Raw genomic sequence first — 26,582 nt, forward strand, 5'->3', positions numbered from 1 at the left:
CTTGTGTAGAGTTACCAAGGCCCAAAGATAACTGTACCTTGTGTAATGTTATCAAGGCCCAGAGATAACTGTACCTAGTGAAGTGTTCTCAAGGCCCCAAGATAATTGTGCCTTGTGTAGTGTTACCAAGGCCCAAAGATAACAGTGCCTAGTGGTGTAGTGTTACCAAGGCCCAGAGATAACAGTGCCTAGTGGTGTAGTGTTACCAAGGCCCAAAGATAACTGTACCTTGTGTAATGTTACCAAGGCCCAGAGATAACTGTATCTTGTGTAGTGTTACCAAGACCAGAAATAAATGTACCTTGTGTAGTGTTCTCAAGGCCCCAAGATAATTGTGCCTTGTGTAGTGTTACCAAGGCCCAAAGATAACTGTGCCTAGAGGTGTAGTGTTACCAAGGCCCAGGAATAACTGTACCTAGTGTAGTGTTATCAAGGCCCAGAGATAACTGTACCTTGTGTAGTGTTACCAAGGCCCAGAGATAACCGTGCCTAGTGGTGTGTGTGTTACCAAGGCCCAAAGATAACTGTGCCTAGTGGTGTAGTGTTACCAAGGCCCAGAGATAACTGTACCTAGTGTAGTGTTACCAATGCCCAGAGATAATTGTACCTAATGGTGTAGTGTTACCAAGGCACAGAGATAACTGTACCTAGTGTAGTGTTACCCACGCCCAGAGAAAACTGTACCTAGTGTAGTGTTATCAAGGCCCAGAGATAACTGTACCTAATGGTGTAGTGTTACCAAGGCCCAGAGATAACTGTACTTTGCGTAGTGTTATCAAGGCCCAGATATAACTGTGCCTAGAGGTGTGTTACCAAGGCCCAGGAATAACTGTACCTCACTAGTGTAGTGTTACCAACGCCCAGAGATAACTGTACCTAGTGTAGTGTTACCAAGGCCCAGAGATAACTGTACCTAGTGTAGTGTTACCAAGGCCCAGAGATAACTGTACCTAGTGTAGTGTTACCAAGGCCCAGAGATAACTGTACCTAGTGTAGTGTTACCAAGGCCGAGAGAAAACTAAACCTAGTGTAGTGTTACCAAGACCCAGAAATAACTGTACCTAGTGTAGTGTTACCAAGGCCCAGAGATAACTGTACCTAGTGTAGTGTTACCAAGGCCCAGAGAAAACTATACCTTATGTAGTGTTACCAAGGCCCAGAGATAACTGTAGCTTGTGTAGTGTTACCAAGACCCAGAGAAAACTGTACCTTGTATAGTGTTACTAAAGCCCAGATATAACTATATCTAGTATAGTGTTACCAAGGCCCAGAAATAACTGTACCTAGTGTAATGTTACAAAGACCCAGAAATAACTGTACCTTGTGTAGTGTTACTGAAGCCCAGAGATAACTATAACTAGTATAGTGTTACCAAGGCCCAGAAATAACTGTACCTAGTGTAGTGTTACAAAGACCCAGAAATAACTGTACCTTGTGTAGTGTTACCAAGACCCAGAAATAACTGTACCTTGTGTAGTGTTACCAAAGCCCAGAGATAACTGCACCTTGTGTAGTGTTACCAAGACCCAGAAATAACTGTACCTTGTGTAGTGTTACCAACGCCCAGAGATAACTGTACCTAGTGTAGTGTTACCAAGGCCCAGAGATAAATTTACCTTGTGTAGTGTTACCAACGCCCAGAGATAACTATAACTAGTGTAGTGTTACCAAGGCCCAGAGATAACTGTACCTTGCAGAGTGTTACCAGGGCCCAGAGGTAATTATACCTTGTGTAGTGTTACCAACACCAAGAGATAACTGTAAATAGTGTAGTGTTACCAAGGCCCAGAGATAACTGTACCATGTAGAGTGTTACCAAGGCCCAGAGAAAACTGTACCTAGTGCAGTGTTACTAAGGCCCAGAGGTAATTGTACCTTCTGTAGTGTTACCAATACCCAGAGATAACTGTACCTAGTGCAGTGTTACTAAGGCCCAGAGGTAATTGTACCTTCTGTAGTGTTACCAATACCCAGAGATAACTGTACCTAGTGTATTGTTACCAAGGCCCAGAGATAACTGTACCTAGTGTGTTGTTACCAAGGCCCAGAGATAACTGTACCTAGTGAAGTGTTCTCAAGGCCCCAAGATAATTGTGCTTTGTGTAGTGTCACCAAGGCCCAAAGATAAACGTGCCTAGTGGTGTAGTGTTACCAAGGCCCAAAGATAACTGTGCCTGGTGGTGTAGTGTTACCAAGGCCCAAAGATAACTGTACCTTGTGTAATGTTATCAAGGCCTAGGTGATGACTGTAAATTGTGTAGAGTTACCAAGGCCCCAAGATAATTGTACCTTGTGTAGAGTTACCAAGGCCCAAAGATAATTGTACCTTGTGTAATGTTATCAAGGCCCAGAGATAACTGTACCTAGTGAAGTGTTCTCAAGGCCCAGGAATAACTGTACCTAGTGTAGTGTTACCAACTCCCAGAGATAACTGTACCTAGTGTAGTGTTACCAACTCCCAGAGATAACTGTACCTAGTGTAGTGTTACCAAGGCCCAGAGATAACTGTACCTAGTGTAGTGTTACCAAGGCCCAGGAATAACTGTACCTAGTGTAGTGTTACCAACTCCCAGAGATAACTGTACCTAGTGTAGTGTTACCAAGGCCAAGAGATAACTGTACCTAGTGTAGTGTTACCAAGGCCCATGAATAACTGTACCTAGTGTAGTGTTACCAAGGCCCAGAGATAACTGTACCTAGTGTAGTGTTACCAACGCCCAGAGAAAACTGTACCTAGTGTAGTGTTACCAATGCCCAGAGATAACTGTACCTAGTGTAGTGTTACCAACGCCAAGAGAAAACTGTACCTAGTGTAGTGTTATCAATGCCCAGAGATAACTGTACCTAGTGTAGTGTTACCAATGCCCAGAGATAATTGTACCTAATGGTGTAGTGTTACCAAGGCCCAGAGATAACTGTACCTAGTGTAGTGTTACCAACGCCCAGAGAAAACTGTACCTAGTGTAGTGTTATCAAGGCCCAGAAATAACTGTACCTAATGGTGTAGTATTACCAAGGCCCAGAGATAACTGTACCTAGAGGTGTAGTGTTACCAAGGCCCAAAGATAACTGTGCCTAGAGGTGTAGTGTTACCAAGGCCCAAAGATAACAGTGCCTAGTGTAGTGTTACCAAGGCCCAAAGATAACAGTGCCTAGTGTAGTGTTACGAAGGCCGAGAGAAAACTATACCTAGTGTAGTGTTACCAAGACCCAGAAATAACTGTACCTAGTGTAGTGTTACCAAGGCCCAGAGATAACTGTATCTAGTGTAGTGTTACCAAGGCCCAGAAATAAATGTACCTTGTGTAGTGTTACCAAGGCCCAGAGATAACTATATCTAGTATAGTGTTACCAAGGCCCAGAAATAACTGTACCTAGTGGTGTAGTGTTACCAACGCCCAGAGAAAACTGTACCTAATGGTGTAGTGTTACCAAGGCCCAGAGATATCTGTATGTAGTGTAGTGTTACCAAGGCCCAGATATAACTGTGCCTAGAGGTGTAGTGTTACCAACGCCCAGAGATAACTGTACCTAGTGTAGTGTTACCAAGGCCCAGAGATATCTGTACGTAGTGTAGTGTTACCAAGGCCCAGAGATAACTGTACCTAGTGTAGTGTTACCAAGGCCCAGAAATAACTGTACCTCGTGTAGTGTTACCAAGGCCCAGAGAAAACTATACCTAGTGTAGTGTTACCAAGACCCAGAAATAACTGTACCTCGTGTAGTGTTACCAAGGCCCAGAGATAACTGTATCTAGTGTAGTGTTACCAAGGCCCAGAGAAAACTATACCTTGTGTTGTGTTACCAAGGCCCAGAGATAACTGTAGCTTGTGTAGTGTTACCAAGACCCAGAAATAACTGTACCTTGTGTAGCGTTACTAAAGCCCAGAGATAACTATATCTAGTATAGTGTTACCAAGGCCCAGAAATAACTGTACCTAGTGTAGTGTTACAAAGACCCAGAAATAACTGTACCTTGTGTAGTGTTACTGAAGCCCAGAGATAACTATAACTAGTATAGTGTTACCAAGGCCCAGAAATAACTGTACCTAGTGTAGTGTTACAAAGACCCAGAAATAACTGTACCTAGTGTAGTGTTACAAAGACCCAGAAATAACTGTACCTTGTGTAGTGTTACCAAGACCCAGAAATAACTGTACCTTGTGTAGTGTTACCAAAGCCCAGAGATAACTGTACCTTGTGTAGTGTTACCAAGACCCAGAAATAACTGTACCTTGTGTAGTGTTACCAACGCTCAGAGATAACTGTACCTAGTGTAGTGTTACCAAGGCCCAGAGATAACTGTACCTTGTGTAGTGTTACCAACGTCCAGAGATAACTATAACTAGTGTAGTGTTACCAAGGCCCAGAGATAACTGTACCTTGTGTAGTGTTACCAACGCCCAGAGATAACTATAACTAGTGTAGTGTTACCAATGCCCAGAAATAACTGTACCTTGTGTAATGTAATCAAGAACCAGAAATAACTGTACCTTGTGTACTGTTACCAAGGCCCTGAGATAACTGTACCTTGTATAGTGTTACCAAGGCCCTGAGATAACTGTACCTTGTGCAGTGTTACCAAAACCCAGCGATAACTGTACCTTGTGTAATGTTACCAAGACCCATAGATAACTGTACCTTGTGTAATGTTACCAAGACCCAGCGATAACTGTACCTTGTGTAATGTTACCAAGACCCAGAGATAACTGTACCTTGTGTAATGTTACCAAGACCCAGAGATAACTGTACCTTGTGTAATGTTACCAAGACCCAGAGATAACTGTACCTTGTGTAATGTTATCAAGACCCAGAGATAACTGTACCTTGTGTAGTGTTACCACGGCCCAGAGATAACTGTACCTTGTGTAGTGTTATCAAGACCCAGAGATAACTGTACCTTGTGTAGTGTTACCAAGGCCCTGAGATAACTGTACCTTGTGTAATGTTACCAAGGCCCTGAGATAACTGTATCTTGTGTAATGTTACCAAAACCCAGAGATAACTGTACCTTGTGTAATGTTATCAAGACCCAGAGATAACTGTACCTTGTGTAATGTTATCAAGACCCAGAGATAACTGTACCTTGTGTAGTGTTACCACGGCCCAGAGATAACTGTACCTTGTGTAGTGTTACCAAGGCCCTGAGATAACTGTACCTTGTGTAGTGTTACCAAGGCCCTGAGATAACTGTACCTTGTGTAGATAGTGGGGTCGATCCATCCCTAAGCCCAAGAATAAATAAATGATTATAAAGACTATTAATAACACCATTTCTTTTCTTTTTTACCTCCACTGCAATTTCATTCTTGGTCATGAGAATATCTTCCTCCACACGTTTCAGCTTATTCTCCAGTTTGTTTGCTTGATCTTTCTTCTCTTGCAGCATTTCCTTAATCTATAAATAACATAAAAAAAAATCAGAAATATGCAAAGAGCATATCCTTCACTTCCATTAAAAATAAAAAAAATCAATGTGATACAGTCAAGTTCATTATTTGATTAGTTTTGTGCCAACAAAATTTTTTCGTCATTCTTCTCAGATAAACTTAAATTGCAAAAGTGTAAAAAAAATAAAAAAAAATAAAAAAAATAAGAGTTGGCCTTGAGAAGTGAACTTGAGGGCATGGAATTTTCTAGAAGGACTAATTTTGTTATGTATCACAAATATAGAATATATCTTGCTAGTGTAAATGAAAGACTAGTCTTCTCAACAATTGTAAAAACAAGTAGAATGATTGGATATTCTTGTGAAGTACAGGAATTCCCCAGTTAGCACAAGGGATAGGTTAGTAAATCACCACGATTAATAAACCTTCGAATATCTGGGCAATTTCCCCATAGGAATTAATGTAAATAAAGAGGGGAATGAATGCATTCCAAGCTGGCAAATCTCACCACACATTTTTCAATATACAGTACAGTCAGTGGCGTGTCGTGAGAAAAATGCTAGGGTAAGCAAATGACGCTTTCTTACTTGTAAAGTCACGAGATCTAAAAGAATTCTTTAGTAGATCACATACAGACTGTATGTGATCTACTAAAGAATTCTTTTAGATCTCGTGACTTTACAAGTAAGAAAGCGTCATTTGCTTACCCTAGCATTTTTGTCACGACACGCCACTGAGTACAGTATTACCCTGCTTTACACGGTTTCACTCGCGATTTCTCATTTACGCGGTACCTTGCCAGACTTTCCGCAGTGCATCTACTCAGATACGCGTGAAGTACAACTTTTTTTTATATTTAGCTCATAAAATTCATACAAATTACCCGGCCAGAATATAATTTACATTGCTGGAATTCATACAATATGATGATCATTTTGAACATAAACATCATGGATTTTGCATTAGACATACAAATTTTAGATCTAATGTAATAATTTGGTTTACACAAAGCAAGTATTTAATCTTTTGTGCAAAAGATATGAAGTTTACATTCAAAATATTCCCTGACCTGCAAGGAATCCAGAAATGTCAATTATATTATCCTAACTTTAGTCTGAGGTATTATTTATTACTAAACGTTAAAATCTAGTGTTTCACCCAATCATTTCTCAGAGAGGTAGGGGCCAGTGAGCTGGGAAGAGGGGGAGGGGGGGGATTTGAGTCTATTATTTGAATGGACATTAACCTGGCGACTGTATTTCTCTTAAATATTAATTGTGTGAGCACACCATCATAAAATTTAGATGTTATTTTTACTACAACATAGGTATTGTGTCAGAAAAAGTGGAGTTTTGGGGTCGGGCCAGTCTCTATTGGAATTAATCTCATATGTTCTGTTGTTCCATTTACGCGGATTTCACTTTCCGCGGTACCCTGTGGGTTCAATTGAACTCGTAATCGAGGTACTACTGTACTATATTCCTCATTATTTGAGCTATAAGACCAGGGTCGTGTGTTTACTGTAGTACAGTCATCGCGGTTAATATCCTAGATCGTTCTTGGAAGCGTGGCGTTAACGAAATGGACGTTGTCCGATCATCACAAACTTTGTTTTATACTTACGTGTATGTGGAATACTATATCATTACATATACAGTGGGGTATTAAGCTGGCCAGTTCTACTCGAATATTCCTATAATGAAGCGGTTTTACCTATAAAATTGAGAATGCTATAACGAACAGAAACTCCTACAATGAAGCGGATGAATACGGGACTATTTCATCCTGCGTATGAATATCGTTATACCACGGCTCATAACAGACATCAGGCGCCATATTGGTTCATTGTGTAGTCAGTCACCACTGAACTTGTTGAAATTTTGTCTTTTGATGTGGAAATTCGTGTTATTTTATAACTATTTTGTTATACAAGTGTACAATTGTAACAATGAATCGTCAAAGCGAGTGAAAGCTAATAACCCTTGAAACTCAGAAAGAAATTATAAATAAACAGACAAAGTGCCTGTAGACAGTCACCAAAGAGGCTAGGGAGGATGACTCCTCTCCTTCCACCTCTTCTCCATAATTCTCTCCTCCCTCCTCCTCTGCCTCCTGTCCTGCTGAACCACAAGGTAAGATAAAGCACCGTATTTTTTATAATTTCCACAGAATTTTTCAGTGTTAAGTGGTTGTATTTGGGGGCCTGGAGCGGATAAATCCTATAACGAGCAAATGCTATAACGAACAAGGTTCTAGAACCAATTAGATTCGTTATAGCACCTTCTACCTTTTGCTCTTAAATCACTACTGTAATGTGATACAGGTGATTAATTTTATCTCGTGCAAAATACATGATGTTTATATTAAAATTATTCACTGTTTTACAAGATTCCAGCAACGCTGAGCAGATGGGGAGGGGCTGGGGGGCGTGGGGAGCTTTTTGACAGTTGGCACAAGCCCAGGTCTAACGCGTGTATATTTATCAGTTCTTAAGTGACTAAGCTTCTCTCCAATAAAAAGCCAATGAAATGACCTGGGTGAATATAATTTACATTGCTGGGATTCTTGTAAGATGTTGATTTATTTAAATATACAGGTAGTCCCCGACTTACGACTGCCTCAACTTACGTCCATCGGTACTTACGACCTGCTCTGACCTTACGACCGTCGGGACGCCATTTCGGCGTGTTGACCAATTATTTTCAAATATCGCGCATTTTCTATGCAAACGTTTCCGTCCCGGGCGAGGCGTGGCGTGGCTTGGGTCCGTAGTTACACTCACTCAGTACAGCAGTTGGTGTTTGGCTGATCCTATACTGATCGCTGTGAACTTTCGATTATTATCGTATTTAATTGGCTGAAGCGTGAAGTGATAGTGCGGTGGTGCCGAAAAGAGACAGGCAATTACTTTTGAGATGAAAATGAAGATAATACACCTTTTCACATATCCGTTGAGACATTTTTACATAACTCTTTGAAGCAACTAGATATGTCTGATTACTGCAAATGTGTTATTGTCAATTTGTAGGTGAAAATTTTTATCCTCAATAGATGTAGGTTAACATTACACCTGGAGGTAAATGCTTAAAAAAAGCCTAAGGAAGGAAGCATATTCCTTATATCTGGCCAGTATGGGGAGGATCATCGTGTCTCTCCTCAGGGGTTGTGGTGGTCCCAAGCGCCACAGTTTTGAAACGCATTACATATATCGTCGGACGTTGTTGATTTGGACGTTAATGGCTCATGACTGTACAGTGTGTGTGTGTGTGTGTGTGTGTGTGTGTGTGTGTGTGTGTGTGTGTGTGTGTGTGTGTGTGTGTGTGTGTGTGTGTGTGTGTGTGTGTGTGTGTGTGTGTGTATATATATATATATATATATATATATATATATATATATATATATATATATATATATATATATATATATATATATATATATATATATATATATATATATATATATATATATATATATATATTCTTTTTTTTTCAATGAAAGGCAGACGGAAGTTATCTTTTTATCCCATTAAGCCTTGGAGGAATTTTCAACATCCTCGTGGTCTTTCATTTTCTCAGAACAGACAAACAGACAAGTGATAAAGAAGGACAGATAAATAGGACAAGAGTTAGGGCCATCACACACACACACCCATTCACTATATCTCCATGTCACACCTCATGATCATACAAACATGCACACAGGTAAACATTCACACTCAAGCTAGCAAGCTGAAGTGTACTTCCTGTAAGCAAGAACACGCCTCCTTTGACAAGCACTGCCCAACTTGGAAGAATGAGAAGAATAGTGAGTCATACCAATTTAGCACTAAAAATGGTAGGATTATATAAGTAAAGAATGAGTAAGAACAACAATGACACCAATAAATAAGGAAATAATTAATAAAGAAAGTGTACAAAGATTTCACACACGTAAAGCAGCGACCACATGAATTATGAAACAAAATAAGTAACACCAATTATGGAGTATATTATGCTTGAGTCAAGCTCAAACACAATATATGGTTCAGAGACAATACACTCCACTGTTTTCGTGATGGTTTCCCAGGCCAGACTGAGATCATTCGGTCCTATCACCACTTGAAAATGGATGACACACGGACACTTACTGAACAAGTCAGTTCAGCAGCTCGGTCCAGCGCCTGTCACACAGACATGGACTGGACCTGTGAAATCTTAAATAATCCGTAAAAAAAAAAAAAAAATAGCACCGGAGTATGTAAATATTAAAATTGTATTGTCGTTATGATTAAACAAAATGACAAAAAAAGAATGAAAATTCTCTTCTGCCAAGTCAAAATAAGTAATACAAGTTTTGTTTAATTCAGATTCCCAACATTATTTGGAAACGTACAATTTATAACAGCTCGCGGTGGCTCCCTTGGGGGCCATGGCCCCCAGGTTGAGAACCACTGTCCTAGAGGAAACTTTAGAGGAGGGAACAATTCAAGACGTAGTAGAGGTGGCCGTTTGTTCAGAAGTGGAAGATCTTATTCCACCAAATCAGCGATCACTCCTTTCCAATGAAGACAGACAGCTGGGTCGTCTAGTGGGACAGTTCAGAAGTAGACAGATGTTTTGCTGCTACAAGGGATTCCATATTCACTGTACAGGGGGCCTCACATGGACTTGGTTGAGGCGTCCTCCGCTAGTGTTATCAAAAAGGGGTCAGAACCAACCCCCTTACTCACAGAATTTGTAATTCAACTGTTAAACAGAGGTGTGATAGAACTGTTGCAGTCAGAGAAGTGTTTCATGTCTCACCTGTTCCCAGTCCCAGGAAAGGCAGCGACAAATTGAGGTGGATTTTAGATCTTTCCGTCCTGAACAAGTTCATTTCCAAAAGAAGTTTTAAAATGCACACTTACGATCATCTGAGGCATCTACTTCCGCCCAATGCTTGGATCTCAAAAGTGGATCTCGAAGATGCCTATTATCACGTGCCTGTTGCTCCAAGGTACAGAAAGTTTCTAGTGTTTGCAGTGAAGGATGTAAGTTATCAATTCACGGTGATGTCATTCGGCCTAACAATTGTGCCAGAAGTGTTTACAAAACTGGCAAACATCTCCAGGGAGATCCTTGCGAAGGAGGGCACAAAAACTTTTGCTTATCTAGACGATTGGCTGATAGTGAGAAACTCTTTCAAAGACTGTCAAAGGGAGACCCAACGTACACTAGTACCAATTCAAAACCTAGGATTAAAGATATACCAGGTCAAATCAAATCTGCTACCATGTCAGAAATTGGATGGGTTAGGTCTTCATTGGGACACCAATCAGCAGTCAGTCAATCTACCAGAAGCAAAGGTAACAAATGTGATAAACCAAGTAGAAGCCATTTGTGTAAAGCAAGAGGTTTCTTGTCATGATTGGGAAAAACAACTGGGTCTGTTGAATTTTGCCACCATAGAAGTTCCAACAAACTCATCTGGGGTCGAAGTTGCTTCACAGAAAAAAAAAATTGCTTCTTCTCTCCCTATTCAGATCAAGAATCATCTGTCATGGTGGACAAATTTGGACAATCTAATCGGTTCATCTCCCTGGGTTCCCCCTCTACCAGACTTGGTCGTTTGTACGGATGCGCCCGAGATAGGATGAGGATACCATTCGTCAAGGGAATTGGAGCAACTCCCTTTGGGACAAACACAAACATAAAAGAATTAGCAGTAGTCCTATTCTTTTTGTTGGCAAACCCAAATTTAAAAATTATGACGATCCTGTTTGCCATGGACAACAAAACAGCAGTATTTTTTCTCAATCATCAAGGCACAACCAGATCTTGGTCCCTTCTAAAACTGTCAGAAATTTTTTTTCAAAGTTTGTGTAACACAAACACTTTACCTCAAAGCAACTCACATACCGGTTGTACAAAAAAATTGGGAAGATGTGTTGTCCCGTCTCAGGCCAGTATCGACGGAAACAGAATAGTCCCAAAAGATATCGAAGCTCAAGAATCTATTGAGGAAGTTTGGAACTCCACAAATAGATCTCTTTGCCTCACAAAACAATCACAAGATGCCAAATTATGCATCTCTGGAATGATTGAATCTTTTAGGAAATGCTCTACTCATAGATTGGAACCGTTGGAATTCAATCTATCTGTTCCCACCTGTGAAAATGTTACTCAAAGTGATTCACAAACTCAGATCCTTCCAAGGCAAGGTCCGCTTAATTGCACCATATTGGATCCTACAACCGTGGTGTCTGGATCTGTTGGACTGGTGCCCGCATCCACTACAATTGGCACAAGGATGTCTAGACCAGGTACTGCACCCTCAGTTCGAAATACCCTTGGCACTTCATGCTTGGAGTTTCTCAAAAGATGTTTAAATACATTGTTGGGTAATTCCAATATTATTAACCAAGTGATAGCAGGTCATAGACCCTAAACTTCTATGCAATATGAGAAAGCTGTGAAACTTTTTCAACAAATTATCAGGTTAACGACTCCAATCACATTGTCGGAAACAGTGGTGTTAAAATTTTTAGAATTTCTGTTCAGAGTTAAAGGCCTTCAAGGATTGACGATTGCATCTTATAAATCAGCATTGGTTGACCCTCTGGTGTGGGGTTTCAATATTACTTTGAACCCAAGGACTTATCAAATGCTCAGATCGTCCTTTTTCATTCAGAGACCCCCTCATCCCAAGAGCATCCCACCTAGAAAAAGTTACTAAATTTCTTATGGGGCCTAATTACAATATAAATCTGAACAGGGACAGATTGGTCCACAAGGCAGCCTTCCTTCTCTCAATAGCAACAGGTATGAGAATCAGTGAACTGATTTCAATTTCCAATAATCTATCATTATTGGTATTTTCTGAGGAAGGTGTCACCCTTTTTCCTACGGAGATCCTAAGAAAAAATGAAAGGGAGGATTTTCAAGCTCAACCTATCAGGATAAAATGGCTAATGGATGAGACAATGGTTCCTCATATAATGTGCCCAGTTAGGAATCTTCAAGAATGGTTAACCAGATTCCCTAATCGAGGCCCCTATGAATTTTCATCACAGGATGGTAAGAAATTATCTCCTAGTCAAATGACAAAATATTTATCTCAGTTAGTGAATCAAGCAGACCCTGGCAAGAAATTTTTGGCACATGACACCAGGAAATATGCAGGGTCTGTGGCCTTTCTGCTGCATATGAGCCTCAGTCAGATCAAAGAAGTGGGCTTTTGGAGATCTTTAAAAACAGCTTTCTTCATCTATTTCTGAAAGATGCTTCACATGTGGTGGTACTGGGGTCCCCTCCCCCACCTAGTCAATCTCCACAACCAGGACATTCTTCCTCATCAGAATAAAGTGAGTATCCTCATTGGGATATGTAAATTAACATTTTACCTTCTGGTAAATGTTCCTAATATTGGAAAATGTTCTAAACAGTTTATAATCATAATCTGGACCTAAGATAGCGGAGCCTTGTATGCAACGTCACCTCCCTCTCCACCTCCTGCTCGTGTATTCAAGCGAGACGTCGCATTCTGGATTGAACAAAAAAACGTTTTTTTTTCCTTTCTAAAAACCAGTTTTTGTGATATAGTCCAGAATGTGATGTCGACATCCTCCACCCCCCGAGAGTTGACATTTGTTTACTGCACACTCAAGGGCAAGAGATGACGGTGGCAATGCGTTTGATGGAGGGTGCAGGAGGGGGTTTTGAGAATTGCAATTAAATGCCAGGTAGCGATGTGTCCTCCTAATATTACGTATTTAAGTAATTATTAGATGTTTTAATTGCCGGTATGTTGGCCTGGCGAGTTAATGCTAGGCATTTACATAAAGCTAGACGTCGCATTCTGGACTATATCACAAAAACTGTACTTTAGAAAAAAAAAAGGCTTCTTTTACAATTAGTAATTACATGTAAACATATATGGGTTGCTAATGTTTTATTGGTGTATTTTTGTAGGAGTGGGAAAGTGCCCCGATAAGTCGGAATTTGGGATAACTCAGCAAGGCCAAAGCCCCATATGTGCCAAGTTATCGAAGGCTTACTGTATTTGTTGAGACGCTGGTACTATTGTCTTTTCATCTGTGACTTATCACTCACACCTAATGATCTTCCCTTATTGGAGAGGAGAGTTATTAAGTTCAATTGAAGAATATCATGCTTTGCCAATAAATGAAAAAAGTAAGACTTACCATGTTCTTTTCATCTTCTTTTTGTCTTTGCTGGTTTTGACTTTGGTAAGTATCAAGCTTGGCATTTTTTTTTCTGGTACGCATTTCATTTAGTAACACAGTTTGCCAGTGCTGTGTAATGTCACTAACAATGGCTGAGGATACTTCGTAGTCACTAGGGAGCTCAAGCTGGCGTGCAAGTGCATTGTATGTACGTATAGAATTGCTCAAGCTTTTCTGAGCCTTTCCAACCTCCATCTCCGTTGTCCAGATCTAGAAAGTAAAAATATAATAACAGATTACAGCAGGTAATGAAAATTTAAAAAATAAATTCTATGCCTTATAATTATTACGTTTGCGTTCAGTCTCCCCCCTCAATTTCTTTTTACTTAATCAGCCTTTATAAATTGAAATGCTGGACGAAATGCCTTGATATAATCTTCAGTTCATTTCCCCCCCTCCCCCCCACTTTTTTTACTGAGAATAGCCCACCTGGGAACAGGTCATTGACCCATAATGGGGCCTAGAGGGCAAAAAAAATAAGAGTAAACAGAAATTAAAAATATAAAAGAAAAATATTATATATTAATCTACACCACGAAGATGCTGGAAAACCATCTATTTGAAGTGAGACAGATTGTAAGAGCATGGAAACACAGAAGGCAGAGCATTCCACAGTTTGGCTGTGTCAGGAAAGAAGGATGTACTATAACGAGTTATTCTAGTGTGACCGACATCCAGAGAAAGGATGGGCACCGCAGGCAAGACCGCTAAGGTTAAAGTACCATTAAAAGACAGAGAGAGAGTGAAGCAACATTGCAATGAAGAGAAAGGGAAGAAAGATTATCAACTAAAGGTGGAGAGTTCACAAGACAAAATGCCCTTGATTCCACCCTATCTAATAGTTGGACAGAAGAGAGCCACCCCAGATATGAGAGCAGTACTCCAAGTTAGGACGAGTGAATCCCTTAATACTTGAAGATACTGCTTAGGAATGAAGTAGCTATTGTAATGGCTCCTGTTTCATAAAAGCAGCGGGGCAGTGGTTGGTAGGCGCCAGGCTTTGTCCACATGCCAGTGGGCCTATGTGCCGTCCCTCTGGGGCCCACTGCTACTCCGCGATCCCGTGCTGATCTAGCCTGGGCCCTCGAGGCACCCAGTTACCGTGTGTTGCCACCTGGAGGCACAGCAGGAGTCTTGATGGTGAGGAGGCTGTGTACTGGCAGGGGAAGACTTATGCAAATTGCTTCTCTGTTCACCAAGAGGACTAGCCAGCGGCGACAGCTGAAAGCGAGAGGGAGCAAGCAGTGCTTGCACCTTAGCACTAAAATAATGCTGCCACTCTAGGTTGCATTTCACCACCCTGTATGTGGACGACGCACGCGCGCACGCACACATACACACACAATCACACGCACACATACACACACAATCACACACACACATACACCCCATCACACACACACATACACCCCATCACACACACACATACACCCCATCACACACACACATACACCCCATCACACACATCACACATACACCCATCACATCACACATACACCCCATCACACACATCATACACACCCCCCATCACACACGCACACATACACACACAATCACACACACACATACACCCCATCACACACACACATACACCCCATCACACACACACATACACCCCATCACACACACACATACACCCCATCACACACATCACACATACACACACACACACACACACACCCCATCACACACACACACACACACACATCCCACACACACACACACACACACCCATCACACACACACACACCCACACACACACACACACCCATCCACACACACCCATCACACACACACAACCTCCATCACACACACACACACACACATACACCCCATCACACACACACACACATACACCCCATCACACACACACACATACACCCCATCACATACAGACACACATACACCCCACACACACACACACACACCCCCATCACAAACACACACACACACACACCCCATCACACACACATACACCCCATCACACACACATACACACACCCTATCCCACACACACACACACATACACCCCATCACACACACACACATACACCCCATCACACACACACACACACACCATCACACACACATACACCCCATCACACACACATACACCATACACACACACATACACCCCATCACACACACACATACACCCCATCACACACACACACACCCCATCACACACACACACACACCCCATCACACACACATGCACCCAACACACACACACACCCCACACACACACACACACCCCATCACACACACACACACACACACACACCCCATCACACACACACACACACACACCATCACACACACACACACACACCCCCACACACACACACACACACACACCCATCACACACACCATCTCACACACACACACACACACACACCCCATCACACACACACCCCATCACACACACACATACATCCCATCACACACACACATACACATCACACACACATACACCCCATCACACACACACACACACATACACCCCATCACACACACACACACACACATACACCCCATCACACACACACACACAGTACACCCCATCACACACACACCCCATCACACACACACCCCCATCACACACACACACACACATACACCCCATCACACACACACATACATCCCATCACACACACACACACACACATACACCCCATCACACACACACACACACACATACACCCCATCACACACACACACACATACCCATCACACACACACACATACACCCCATCACACACACACACATACCCACCACACACACACACATACCCATCACACACACACACACACACACACACCCATCACCCACCACACACACACACACCCACACACACCACACACACACACACACACACACACACACATACCTCCACCACACACACACACACACACATACCCATCACACACACACACGAGCTCCCAGTGTATACACAACATTCATACTCCAGCTCACCTATGCCTCCCCCACCTGGTCTTCTCCCCTAAATGCCACACAACGTAAACACCTAGAAAAAGTGCAAAGAGGGCATGCAAGATTATTCTCTCCCTTCCTACTCCACATATCAAGAAGCTCCAACACACTGACCCTTTCGACTTCACTGACCATCACCACGGCCTCATCTGCAAATTTGGTAAGAAGCTTCTACACCATCCCCGACACCGCCCCTACTACCACCTGAGATCCCCTGTCCGAGAATTGCTGTTCACACCACAACCGCATCCAGCCCATACGCACGAACTGATCGCTATAAGAACAGCCCAGTCCCAACCATTGTAAAAATTATCAATAACATGTAATAAATCAGTGTATTCACCCCAGTAAACACTGCTCCCTACACTGTCACTATGTTGAAATGAACTGTAGTTTGAGCTGATCCCCATCTAAGTTATATAGTCTTATTTGTGTCACTTATGTCACTTGTATATTATTTGTAATTCGTAACCCATTCCCCAAATATGTAACTGTATATTTTCAGCCTCTGGCTGCCAAGCTCTTCAATAAACCGTTAATTATTATTACATATTATTATTATCACACACACACACATACCCCCACACACACACACACACACACACATACCTCCATCACACACACACACACACACACATACCTCCATCACACACACACACCTCCATCACTCACACACATACACCTCATCACACACACACACATACCTCCATCACACACACACACACACACACATACCTCCATCACACACACACATACCTCCATCACTCACACACACACACCCCATCACACACACACACACTCCATCACTCACACACACACATACCCATCACCACACACACACATACCCACCACACACACACACATCCCTCCACCACCACACACACATACCCACCACCACACACACACACATACCTCCATCACTCACACACACACACATACCTCCACACACACACACACACCCACACACACACACATACCCATCACACATACACACATACCTCCATCACACACACACACACACCCACATCACACACATACACACACACATACCTCCATCACACACATACACACACACATACCTCCATCACACACACACATACCTCCACACACACACATACCTCCATCATCACACACATACACCCCATCACACACACACACACACACACATACACCCCACACACACACACACACATACACCCCATCACACACACACATACACCCCATCACACACACACACATACCTCCATCACACACACACACACACATACCTCCATGACACACACACATACACCCCATCACACACACACACACACACACACCCCATCACACACACACACACACACACACACACACACACACACACACACACACACATACACCCCATCACACACACATACCCTCCATCACACACACACACACACATACCTCCATGACACACACATACACCCCATCACACACACACACACACACCCCATCACACACACACACATCACCCCATGACACACACACACACACATACCTCCATCACTCCACACACACTCTCCAACACCACAGTCACCCCACATCCTCTCTCTCTTGCCTCCCTCTCACTTGCTTCTCTGCTCTCTCTCTCTCTCTCGCTCACACGCACAAAAACAAAACAGGAAATAAGACAGCAAGCATAAGGAATGAGGATCTTATTGTTTGACAAATTTGTGGGTGTGTGTGTACCTGTGTGGTAGCGAGTTTAATAACAGTTGTTGAGGAGCATATGTTACGACTACTTTACACTCCATCTCTCTAATCACCTACAACTTTCTTCTTTGTTACTGCATAGTTTAAAATGTTGTTACGTAATGTTGAAGGGATACAATGTTGCTCATTTATACTTACACTTACCATAATCTCCCTCAAAAATAATTAATCTTTCATCTTTATTCAAGACATCTTCAGATCATGAGATTCACTAATCCCCCACCCAACAATGGGTGTCCTGACGTTGCATCAGAAGGTCAGTAATATGAGACCACTAATCCCTCACCCTACCTCCACCTGACATTGTAACAGATCAGGTCAGTTACATGAGACCCACTATTCCTCCTCAGCTCCATGGGAGTGGAAAATACCTTCACTGTAACACATTCATTCATGTCTGTACCATATAGATTTTTAGTTTTTATATATACTTATTTAACCAAACTTCTAGATAAACTACAGTACTCTGGATTATTCTAGTAAAGAATTTAAGTTTATAACTTAATTAGAACTGCTTTGACAGAGTTCGGTAGTTTGAACTCTCGAAAAACTCTCCAGCACCCATAAACATTCTGGGGATGTGGGCTAGTGTCTGTCTGTCCAAGATGCATAGTTACCGTATTTTTCGGATTGGAAGATGCTGCAATTTTGGAAGACGCACCCTGATTTTGGAAATGTAATTCTAGGAAAAAAACTTCTACTTACGAACCGACACCAGTGAAACCTTGCTTGATATACAGCCCTTTTGGCACACACACACCTCTTTGAATATTATCACTTAGAACTGCTTATTAGTCGTCATTTTCATCAATTTAAAAGAAGAATCTATATAAGAAGTGGAAATCTTTAATACAACACTCATTTTATACACCTGGTCACCTCCGCATCTAGGGGGCTGTAGTGTTTACATTCTTTCTCTTGTTTTTGTCGGTATGACAAAGACAGGAAATATTTTACAACAGTCAAAAAAAAAAATAAAAAATAAATAAAAGTAAAAAACAACTCGGTAAAAATCAGTTGAATTAAAAATTTTGGTAAGCAAACAATAAAAATCACAAAAAAATGTAAATATCTAAATATCATGTCTAGTAATACAGTCAAAAACATTTTATTCATCTTCAAATCCTGGTTTATTAGAATGTTGCTTTATTACAGGTAGTAATTCGCCCAAAAAAGTACTGTAGGGTAAATAAGGCAAAATTTAGCCGAACAATGAAAGTACCAGACTCAAATAAATTTTCTCCAAAGGAAGTTGTATTTAAATTTGGATAATTTGAATTTTGCGAGGTTTTTACAGTCTACAGTAGGTTCTCAAATTTTGTGAGTTTTTTTAATTCGACATTTTATATTTGGACACAAATATAAACACTACTGTACACAATTTCAAATTCTGACGGCGGAAACTCGAATTTCGACAGGTTTGAGCGGCCCACCAAAGTTCAGACGTGCACAATCGTGTAAACAGCATCATTTCTCTTATGTACAAAAGATTCATTATTCTTTATTACTTAATTTCTTTTTGATTGAATTTATGTTTATGTGTGCAAAATGAACAATACAATTCATTAATAATACGTAGAATATTAAAACACACGAGGAGACGAGACGGCATTGTTTTCGTTATGTTTACAAAACCAGTGACTGATTGGTTCTACATATAAAACTGAAGAAAATAAGACCCTGGTTATAGCTGTAGTAAAATTAATATGGTTGTTTTAAGTAACGTTATTTAATGTTAATATATGGAACAATGGGAGTAGCTAACCATTAATGGTAAAGAAAAAAAGTGAGATCGAGTATGTAAGTGAGCACATGTGAAAACATATCGTCATTACTTTACATAAGAATATGAAAGCAACACTTATTTACTGTTCATATATATTTTAATTAATGTTTCTTAATTTAAAAAAAAAATTCTACCTACCAGTGGTGGTAACATTGAAAACATAAGGACAGCCAATGTTTGTTGTGTGTGTTTCTACTCGGATGATGAAATTGCCAAGTCATCAGGTTCAACTCTAGCTGAAGCTGTAGAACATAAAAACTTTTTCTGTGTTGTTTTTAGTTTTTATTTAACTTTATGTGTTATTTTCGTTGGTTTATTAAGATGTTACTTAATTACAGGTAGTATTTCGCCCCAAAAGTATGGTAAATAAGGCAAACTTTAGCCAAACATCGAAAGTACCAGACTCAAATTAATTTTCTCCATAGGAAGTTGTATTTAAATTTGGAAGATTTTCATTTTGCGAGGTTTTTACAGTCTAAATGGGTGTCCAAATATGAGAGCCTACTGTAAATAGGTGTCCAAACATGAGAGCCTACGTATGAAGAAACAAACATTCCTGCGCTTTGAGACCAGCAGGCAACCTTTCGCAATTCCTCAATAGATGGCGCTGCCGCACCACTGCCATTTGTAAACAAACCGCACAGCAGCAAGGGTTTATTTTTTTTTTTGCAGTATATCAACAATATTAGTAAAATCAATAGTTTTATTGTACTGTATAGAGAATACTTGTATTTGTTATGTACTGTAATGAGGAAACAGTCTTTGTAAGGGGCTGATTTCAGTTGACCCTAAGAAAACCTCTGCTACAACTCATCAACTAGCGTCCTGGAAGACACATGGTAATTTTCAAGGTATATTTTTGCCATAAAAAGTGCGTCATTCAGGCCGAAAAATATGGTAAGACACTCGGAAAATTTTCCCAATAACTGGAAAAGCTTATGAGGATAAGGAACTTTTCCAGGTTTGAGAAAGTCGTCTAGTAACCCAAAAATCTCTCATCTCAGAAGTGCTCTGCACCAATTGTTCTGGCTAACGGTGATATCACTGTATCTACCCGAAAATATGAGTTGAAAAACAACCATAACACCTCACAGCTTGGCTCAGCAGCCTGGTGGTTACAGTGATGAGTCTCACCTGGCTACAATGCCATGATTAATCACTATTAAATCTGAAAACGGTGATGGGCTCAGCGATCCTGCCCCTAGCAATAATGAACTAAAGTTTAAGTATCTGTGTTCTTCTGGCCTTAGAAAGGAACAACCACTGTGCCTGTTGCTTTTGACATGAATTTGGTGAGCACAGTAACACTATTTGTACCTTACATGTTTTATTGCTTTTATCTACAATATTTTGATGCATTGCAATTATTTTGTCACAGAACATAGTACAGTACAATATATATTCCATCACAGAGCTTAGTACATGAACACATACCCCCCCTTATTTCATTAATTTATATGGTAAAAATTTTTTCAATGAACGTAATCCACCTAACGAAAGCGTTTTAGTGGAATCAAACCCTTTCGTTCAACAGGGACTTGCTGTATATAATTTGTCATTTGACTTTAAAATAAATGAAAAATGTAAAACAAAACACACATTATTTTTATTGCACATTAAAACACAAATTTAAGGATCATCAGGGCTAATTAGTGGCTGCTTAGAGTACAGTGGCCCCAGAACCCCCCAATAAGACTTGGTAAAAGTCCAGGCAATCAGTAAGTCCAGACCCCCTTTCCCTCAAACTGTCTGGACTTTCAAGGGCTTACTGTACTGAAATAATAATAATAATTACTACAGTATAGTCTCGGTTTACGTGGTCAATTAAACCCGTGGAGGTCCGCGTAAAACGAGAAACGCGTAAACGAAATAACAGAACATATGGGATTAATTGAAATAGAGACTGGGCTGACCCCCAGACTACCCTTTTTCCGACAAAATACGTACGTAGTAGTAAAAATAACATCTTAATTTTATGATGGTATGCACACACAATTAATATTTAAGAGAAATATCAATAATATTAGGTTTTTAACACTTACGTTAGTAGAAGAGGCAGAGGCAGAGGGCAGATTATTGGCCCTCACCTGTATCACTATCCACCACAGAGGCTTGCAGGGCCTCTTTGTCAAACCCCTCAAAGTCCATATCCTCACTATCAGTGACTTGGGCTGGCTGTGGTGGGTGGCGGGTGAAGAACTCGGTAATGTTTTGTTGACTGGGCGACCTTGTGCGCACCCTGCCCGCGCCGCTTCCCGCATAACTAATAATTGCCGGTGTGGGCAGGTGCCGTGTAAATGACCAAACGCGTAAAGGAAATCCGCTTAAATCGAGACTATACTGTATACTATATATACTGTACTCACTAGGAGGTGCTGTCATCTTGAGCTTAGAGTAGGTAGATACTGTCCACTCTTCTGAATGTAATACATCACGGTAATCACCTTTTGTGTTTAACACTTGCGATGGAGGTGTGGGTGAAAGACTAGGGGGTCATATTACTGACCTTCTGATGCAATGTCAGGTCAACCATTGTCAGGGTGGGGTATTAGTGGGTATCATGACATGAATATGTCTTGAATAAAGACAAAAGTTAATGTGTTCCAGTGTTTCCCACTTGCTGTAGTTTACGGCATATAAGACGCACATTTTTGTCTGAAAAGTGGCAAAAAATCAGCCTGCGTATATGTGAGATAATGGTCTTCCATAAGCTAATGAATCCCCCAGAATTAAAAATATGTTATTGCTTACTTAAGCACATTATTATTATTATTTTTAATTAATTAAAAAATATATAATTATTGTGAAATACTGTATAGTATAAAAGCTCAATTTATAACTACTGTACTGTTCTGTTGATGACAACATGAAACGATTAACATCCCTATGGCAGACACCCAACTCTTCAGAGGTAGCTAAGCAGTAACCATTTCTGAACTCTTACAAGTATTACAATCTGTCATGCCTACAACATTTATTTTTAAATCTACAAATACCGGATACAAATGAAGAATTACAGATAACTTTCTTTGCACATTTGCATCTGTTCACATCGCTGGCGGCATTATAGCCAAGTTAGACTCGTCGCTTTAACCACTAGGCTACTGAGCCAAGCCACGAGGTTACATGCACACACCATCCTACATACATATTGTGAAAAAAGTTAAAGAAATAATTCTCCTAAAGGCAAACAGATAAAGTGAAGATATGAGTTAGCCGGTTCAGCAGGGGAGTAGAAGGATGGCGCAGTGTATAGGGGGAGGAAGTGTTGGTAGGGAATCGGCAGAGGTAGCGTTCTTGCTGGTCTTCGTTGCTATGGAGAAGCAAGGAGTATATGCAAATGGAAATTGCATTAAACTTCATTTGGCTTTTATTTAATGGATTGGCAATATAGTATTTTTTGGTGTAACTTATTTATTGGTAATATTTTTATTTATTCCTCACATTTACTGGTACTGTATATAATATTAAAAAAAAAATATGGCTACAATAGGAAAATACACACAAAAGTTTTTCCTAAATACAGTACTCCCTGCTTAATGGCCGTGCATCTTATATGCCATAAAATACAATACTGAATGTACAGTATAGTATACGTAACTGTAATCACTTTTTACGTTCTTAACACTGCTGTAACACTATTCTTGGCTGATTGTGTCCCAGTACAGTAATGTACAGCATTGCACAACAATAATTATATGCAAAAATGCAGCTCGCAAAGGAAACGACCTTCTACAATGGCAACAGAATATGAACTAAGTGATCCCAGCAGCTAGGCCACTCACGGGCCTGGCACGTGGGGACACATGAGAACACAATGCAATGTCTCGGAACTCCTGGAAATTTTATTCCCAGGCCTGGAACAGTGAGATTTGGAGAGATTTTCTCAGAATTTCTTTTATGATAAATGCACCTGATTCTCATTCTGGGAAACTCAGAATGGAGTTTTCCCAGAATTTTTCTGAGCCAATTTCAATCCCGGCTATTGGAGAGTTCCAGGAATCAGGTATTCCAATTAACGAGGAAATTACTGTATATCTATTTGTTTGTTTGCAGAGTATTGATATGCCATCCTGGGTGCCTGGTTTTGTTATCATGAACAATACAGGGTGGTTTTGTGACGGAAAGGCTTCCCCAGTCAAAAGCCTGTGTTACCGGATGTGAAATGCCCAACTTCAGGGAATTGGCAGAAATTAACTCATCACTGGAAAATCAACGAAAAATACCAGAGCACAGTAAACAAGTTTAGATGAAAAAGTGGATGCAGGTAAAATGTAAAGTTTGCTGTCAGATTACAGTAATTATGAGGAGGGTTCAGTCAAGCCAACTCGTTCACAGTTTACCCCCATTGTACTGACTCTCAAGACACCAAATCATGTTTCATAACCCTGGTTCAGCAAGCCTCATTGTTTTAACAATAGCATTTGCACCAACGCAACATTTGAATAAATCATTGTACTTGTTTCATGACCAGAAAAAGCCCCTCGAATCATACATACTTCATTAGGTTGTTTTGGTAGGAGATTTTACAGATAAATTGTTCAATGACTCATAGGCCACAAAGAGAGTAATAAAATTTCCTTCTATAAATTCTTTACCTTAGTGTCAAGATCCTTGCCTTCTTGCTGAAGTTGTGATATGAATGAAGCCACGTCACGAGCATGATTCTTAAACCGAGCCAATTCTTCAACACTAAGTGCTTGTTGAGCTTGAAGCTTCTTTAAGCGTTCCACCTCTCCTTGTACCTTGAAAATTATAATATATAAATCAATAATTACACTAAATCATAAAATATAGAATTAATTGATTAAGGATTGATGCAAAAACCTCATTTTCTAAAAAAGCTCTTAACCTAGCAGGTTTTTTGTTATAAAATAGCAGCCAATTGGGAAGTTCAAGTCCTTTAAGATCATTAACCACCATTTGCATCTTCAACGAACTTTCCTAGCAAGACCTACATTACCATATAAAAACGTGTTTCCCAGAAAACTTAAAACACATACCAGCACTACTTCAGCCTTAAATTCAGAAAGTACAGACTCCAATTGAGATCGTTCACCGTCTTTATTTGATATGTGAATTTGTAGCTCTTGACAGTAAGCAGTCATTTTCTCACCGTCATTCCGTAGCTGAAAAGAAAACAATGTTTTATAGTAGCTTACAAGATAAGAAAGTATTTTACAGGTTGAGACCCCCAAAACCAGATCTTAGAAAATAGAACATTCTGAAAAACCATACATTTTCTTCACTGGGTTAGGTTCAAGTTTTGCTTGCACACACTCAATTGAATGTTTGTTTTACTCCATAAATAACCAAAAAGAAAATATACTTTATGCCTGCTTTAAATAGAAAATATGTACAGTGGGGTATGCTATAACGAATCTAATTGGTTCTAGAACCTTGTTCGTTATAGCATTCGTTCGTTATAGGATTAATCCGTTCCAGGCCCCCAAATACAACCACTTAACACTGAAAAATATAATATAAAATTGTAAAAATTGTAAAAAAGTGCATAAATATGCATCTAAACCCCTGAAATAAAGAATATCATTAATACTTGTAATAAAAAAAAATGTTCATTGTAGGAGTTTCGTTCGTTATAGCATTCTCAATTTTATAGGTAAAACCGTTCGTTATAGGAATATTCGTAGTAGAATCCTTCATTATAGCATACCCCACTGCATTCATATATTCATAGTCTTCCTATAAGTTGAATGTTGCCTCGATAGGCCTACAAGCACCTTGTCATGGGTTTGTTTACATCTAACTCCCACAGCTGGTCTTGTGTTGAGACGTATTTGCAAGAAGCAGGTGGATTCAGAAATAATTACTGTCTTGTTGAATACAGTGGTCCCTCGGTTAACGAACGCTTCGGTTAACAAATTACCTTCCATAAGAATCTTCAATTCGGTTAACAAACAAAAATTTGATTCACGAAATCCTTACGAAAATCACGTTTTGTTGTGAGCATCAGCTGGTCAGCTGATGGCCCAGTCTGCCAATTCAGTAATCTGTTCTAAGTTTAAATTCATTTCCAATGGATTAAATATCAATAAATTTCAGGTTTTAATATTTTTTAATGTTTTATATTACAATTATTAGTCATTTTAACATTTATTTAACATATTGATAATATATGCAGTACAGGGAACTAGTTTGTTGTGCGCCCATCAGATGCGTGGGTCGGTGATCAGGCGTCAGTCTGGCTTTGTTTTCTGTGGAGAGAGCATCTATTTTGTTGGTGCCTTGAATATTTTTGCATTTTTCATTGAAATTATTGGTCATTCTGAACTTTAGTTAACATATTGATAATATATAGTGCAGTGCAGTGTTGATTTAAAGAAAATAATCTTGAATTACACCTAGTGAACTTAAAATTTTATTGGTGAAATGAGACATAAAGCATGGGTCCAAAGAAGGTGACTTTTCCTCCATACCACTTCCTTCTTTTCTCCCTTCTCCACCCCACCTCT

General features: G+C 40.2%; 1 protein-coding gene across 3 annotated transcripts in view; it reads right to left on the reverse strand.

The window, feature by feature from the left end:
• The window catches only part of LOC121879040 (kinetochore protein NDC80 homolog), a 103,321-nt gene that overhangs the window by 8,057 nt on the left and 68,682 nt on the right, over window positions 1–26,582 (reverse strand). For all 3 annotated transcript variants that reach the window (XM_042385524.1, XM_042385522.1, XM_042385523.1), the window contains exons 8-11: window positions 25,113–25,238; window positions 24,708–24,854; window positions 13,552–13,803; window positions 5,291–5,398 (exon numbers count right to left, since the gene is read on the reverse strand). In XM_042385524.1, coding sequence (XP_042241458.1) covers window positions 5,291–5,398; window positions 13,552–13,803; window positions 24,708–24,854; window positions 25,113–25,238 — 633 coding nt within the window. The remainder of the gene's footprint in view (window positions 1–5,290; window positions 5,399–13,551; window positions 13,804–24,707; window positions 24,855–25,112; window positions 25,239–26,582) is intronic.

The sequence above is a fragment of the Homarus americanus genome, unplaced genomic scaffold (genome assembly GCF_018991925.1).
Source record: "Homarus americanus isolate GMGI-L3 unplaced genomic scaffold, GMGI_Hamer_2.0 scaffold4060, whole genome shotgun sequence".
Taxonomy (NCBI): Eukaryota; Metazoa; Arthropoda; class Malacostraca; order Decapoda; family Nephropidae; genus Homarus; species Homarus americanus.